Source organism: Lepidothrix coronata, unplaced genomic scaffold (assembly GCF_001604755.1).
Source record: "Lepidothrix coronata isolate B3197 unplaced genomic scaffold, Lepidothrix_coronata-1.0 Scaffold411, whole genome shotgun sequence".
In the NCBI taxonomy this organism is placed as follows: domain Eukaryota; kingdom Metazoa; phylum Chordata; class Aves; order Passeriformes; family Pipridae; genus Lepidothrix; species Lepidothrix coronata.
The window spans coordinates 95,267-99,875 of NW_016690591.1; the positions used below are offsets into that span (position 1 = coordinate 95,267).

Consider the following 4,609-nt stretch of genomic DNA (forward strand, 5'->3'; position numbering starts at 1 on the left):
GGCCTCAGGGGAGGTTTAGGCTGGATATTGGGGGAAATCCCTTCCTGGAAAGGGGTGTCCAGCCCTGGCACAGCTGCCCAGGGCAGGGAGAGGTGCCTGTCCCTGGGGGGATTTACCAGCTGTGTGGATGTGGCACCTGGGGACATGGTCAGTGGTGGCCTTGGCAGTGCTGGTGCCAGCGCTGGCCCAACGATCCCAGAGGCTTTTCCACCCCGACCCATCCCAGGGTTCCACGACTCCCTGACCCTCTGTCCCTTCCCTGACTGTGCCCTCGTGTCCCCGCAGACGTGGCTGTGCCTCATCGCCCTGGGCGCCTCCTTCCTGGCCTGCGGGAACACGGTAAGCGTCACCCGGACCCTGCACCTGGAGCCGCCGCCCCAGACCCCCAAATAATGGGGGGGTCCCGGACCCCGCCAGAGCCGCCGGAGCCGCGTTCCCGGGGGAGGACGCGCGGGAGGACCCGGATCGCCCGGCACTGCCGGAATCCTGCTGCTGTTCCTTTGCTGAGGCCCCAAATTCCCCCCGGGGTGGGGGGCACATGGGAGCAGCCTGACCCCTCCTGTCCTCATTGTCCTTTAAATCCCCCCAAATTCCTCATCCCGGGGTGTTTGACCCCGAGTAGCACAAACACTGACTCCCAGGAGCTCTGTCCTGGATAATCCAGACAAATAAGCTACAAAAAACCCAAATCACCCTTTTGGGTGGCATTTGGGGACTGGGGTGACACTACAGCCGGATCTACCTCTGCCACCCCGGCCTGACCAAATTTGGTCCTTTTTCACTGGAAAACACTTCCCATTCCCAGGGAAATCCCACGAGGACGGGAAACCTCAGCATTGATATTGTCACTACTGGTTTTTACTGGCCCGATGTGGGATTTTGGGGTCAGCAAAGGAAACGAGTTTGTGGTTATTTATGATTTTGTGACTTTATTCCCTGTGACCTGTGGAAACACTCTTGGAGTTCTCAAAAATCCCTGGATTATGGCTCAAAATCAGGCTGTGGAAGCTCCAGAGTCTTTTCCAGGGGTTTCCTTGCTGCTCCCGCTTTTCCCAGATTTAAATTCCCCCATCTCACTTTCTGCTGGTGTTTAATGAGTTTTGGGTTTTTTGGGAGAAGCTTTGCTGGGAATGCGACCCAAGTGCAACAGAACAGATTGGGATGGAGGGAACGGGGCATCTCTCAGATCTCCAGCTCTAGTGGGAGTTGGAGTCTCATCCTGCCAGGTGGGATGGGTTTGGATCTCTGGATCATGGAAATTAGGGTTAATTAGGGGAACTCCCTTCTCTGTCCACCTGGAGGCATGGCAGAGGCATAGCTCCATGGATTTAGATCCCAAAATGCTTTATGGATCTAGCAGGATGGAGCAGGGGTGGGGGTGAGGGGCTCCCCTCCCAAGTGGGTGTCACAGCTCCCACCCAGCCTGGCCCTGGATTATTTGGGATCCTTGGAGCAGGGCTGGCCAGTGCCAGGGGCTCCAACCCTTGCTGTAATGAGGCTTCCTTGTAATTCCATCAGCCTTTCCCTGTACCCCCTGTCCCAGGCAGGGAATTCTCTCTGAAATAAAATCCCCAACCCTTGGGAATGCTGCCCTGATGCCATTTTGGGATCCAGTGGTCACTGGGATTTCTTCCCTTCCATGAGCAAACCTGGCTTGTTCCCAGGATTGGGGCAGGTCGGGGCAGCCCCTTCCTGCTTAGAGCTTCCATAGGGTTTTATCCATCACTGCCCAAGATCTGGGGTTATTCCATGGTGTCCAGGACACATCCCAGGGACATGGGTGACAACACCCAGAGCCCAGCAGGAAAACACTCTAACTAGAGACAGGACTGTATCCGCTTTTCCCACCCTTTCCCAAATGAGCTGAGCCCTGTGGCTCCCCCTGACCCAAGCAAGGATTAGGACATGATGGATTCTCAGTTTTCAGGTCATTATCCCAGAATTCCAGCAGGATTTAACCCTGTAGTGTAACACTTATAGGTTTTACACCCATTCCCACAACCCAACAGCCACGATCCCTGGGAATTCAGGGGTGGGAGGGGACGGGTTGGACTCCGGCTCCAGAATCCCGCTGTACACACCCCCTGGCTCTCCTGGATCAGGAACGTTGGTTTGGGAGGGGTCAGCTCTCGTGGCTGAAACACTGAAACACTGACTGCGTGGCAGCAGCTCCATGGCAGAGCCTCTGGATCGGGTCCCTGTCCGTGGGCTCCGCTCCTCGCTGCGCTAATTTGGAGTTTTCCCCGGTTGTGTGAACCCCCTTCGCCATTAAAACACGGAGACTTTTCCAACTTGGCTTCCTGGGTCGTTTTTTGGGGTCTGCTCCGATCGCCGGCCGTTCCTGGCTGTGGTGGAGCCCCCAGTGCTCACGGAGCTGTGTCAGTAGGACGAGCTCCCGGGGGGGGCACGTCCCCGTCCCCATCCCGCGGGATTCGCTCCCGGGGTCACACTGTGACCGTGTCATCACCGGGAGAGTGGAGGGTCTGTCACTCTGCGGTGCCTTCCCGCTGGAATTCCTTCAGTGGGATCCAGGACACGGCCCGTCCATCCTGCCCTGCTCCGGCCCGACCCACCCCTGCGCTGAAAAACACGGAATTCTAGTTTTTTTCCTTGCTTTCTTACCCCCCTTTCCCCCTCCCCCGACCCGGAGCCTCAACTCCAGCCCAGCCCGGCCCGGGCTCGGCCCCGTTTAACACCGAGATCATCCGGGCTCATCCCGAGGGTTCGGAGCGTCCTCCTGTAATTAACCCGCCTATGCTGTCAGTGCTAATTAAGGCTCATCCACCCTCCAGTTTAATTAAGCTGGAGCAGGAGTTAATTGAGGCTGCGGGAGGGATCGACTCGGAGCTGTGGGTGGGGCCGGGACGGGACCCGCCCCAATTAACACCAGGATCTGTTCCTAATTAACACCGGGATCCGTTCCCAATTAACACCGGGACTCGCCCCAATTAACACCGGGATCCGTTCCCAATTAACACCGGGACCCGCCCCAATTAACACCGGGATCCGTTCCCAATTAACAGTGGTCCCGTCGGCGCTGGGTCAGGGCACTAATTAACGGGGGCACGTGGCAATGCCGGAGCCATGGCCGGCACTGCCACCTCGGTGCCCACCCGGGCTTTGCTAAACTGGGCTCAGCTGGGGCTTCGTTAAACTCAGATCAGCTTTGCTTCATTAAACTCTGTGCAGCTCAGTCTCATTAGATCGGGCTCAACTTCGCCTTTGTTGAATCAGGCTTAATTCAGGCTTTGTTAAACCCTTCTCAACTTGAGCTTCATTAAACCCGTCTCAACTTGATCTCTGTTAAACCAGACTCAGTTTAGGCGTCGTTAAATTAGGCTCGTTTTGGGCTTCATTAAACCCGTCTGAGCTCGGGCTTCATTAAACCGGGCTCAGTGCGGGCTCATTAACTGCCCTCGGCTCTAACTGTCGCCTTCCCCCCCCCAGGGCCACCTGGGCTTCGCTGCCCGCCCCGAGCTCTTCCTCCTGGGACACGTGGACTCCGACACCTCCGTCACCAGGTGATCCCGGCGCCGGGATCCGATCGGGCTCCCCCGGGACCCCTCTGTCACCCAGCGCGGCAGGACAGACCCCCAGCCCCCCCCCGGGCCGCGGGACCCCCGTCCCCCAGCGCGGCACAGCCCCGGGACGCGGCAGGAGCGGAGCCAGGATTCCCGGGAGAACGGTGGGATCGGGATCGGGAGGAGCTGCGGAGCCGGCGGGTCTTGGGGAGACCCGGCCCAGCCCTCCAGTCCAGGGGGATTTCCCCCATTTTCCCCCCCCAGAACAGCTGATCCGGGAAAGGTCCGTTGATATTTCCCGGATTTCCATCCCTCTCTCTCCAGGGGGTTGGTGAGACGAGCCTTGGGAGTTTTCCCTAATTGGGGATATTCCAGGCTGTTTCTGAAATTCTCATTAAAAGCCAGGTTTGCCGCCAGGCTCTGGCCTTGGGCCAGGGCTGACACAGGGGACTAAGCTGTTTCCCAGCATTCCCAAGGTTTTTGGGTGCTCCTGGAGCCCCAAATGAACCCTCAGAAGGTTTCAAGGGCAGCAATTCTCAGAGAACACGATGAAGCAGTTGGTTGGAATTTCCAGTTGGAAAGGGAATTGTTTCCTTTTCTCTTCAAGTTTCACTCCGTTTTAGAAATAAAAATTATACTCCCAGTCTGTTTTCCCGAGGAATTCCATCAAATCCCAGTTTCCCGTGCCCACGTCGCACCAGTGGCACCTGCAGGCAGGTCCAAGGTGGTGCCGGATCCAGCCGGGATTCTCCGGGAACTTGGATTTTTGGCGGAGACCCAAAGCCGTCCCACTGGGGGAAAGGGGGGGGTCGCGGACTTGGGGGGGTGACACTGGGGACGTCCCCGTGTCCCTTGGGGGGTGTCCGGGGGTCCCTGCTCGCCCCATTCCCGCTGTTCTCCCCTCGGGAACCCCCGGGGGAACAGGGAAAGGGGGATGGGGGGGGTTGGGGGGTGGTCTGGGAGACCCACGGGAAGGGGCTGCTGCCCCCCCCGGCCCCATCGCCCCGCCCCCGGAGGGCGATACCAGACCCTTCCCAGTCCAGTCCCGGTCCCAGTTTGCCAGCAGGACGCTCCCAGTCCGCTCCCAG

General features: G+C 58.6%; 1 protein-coding gene across 4 annotated transcripts in view; it reads left to right on the forward strand.

Annotated features, from left to right (window-relative positions):
* The window catches only part of SLC11A2 (solute carrier family 11 member 2), a 29,578-nt gene extending 25,402 nt beyond the window's left edge, over positions 1-4,176 (forward strand). For 3 of the 4 annotated variants that reach the window (XM_017839424.1, XM_017839425.1, XM_017839423.1), the window contains 2 exons: positions 286-339; positions 3,448-4,176. In XM_017839424.1, the coding sequence (XP_017694913.1) occupies positions 286-339; positions 3,448-3,525 (132 nt within the window). In that variant the 3' untranslated portion in view covers positions 3,526-4,176. Of the gene's footprint in view, positions 1-285; positions 2,292-3,447 lie in introns of those variants that run through there. The other variant, XM_017839426.1, reaches the window with a different exon arrangement.
* The last annotated feature ends 433 nt before the right edge of the window (positions 4,177-4,609 follow it).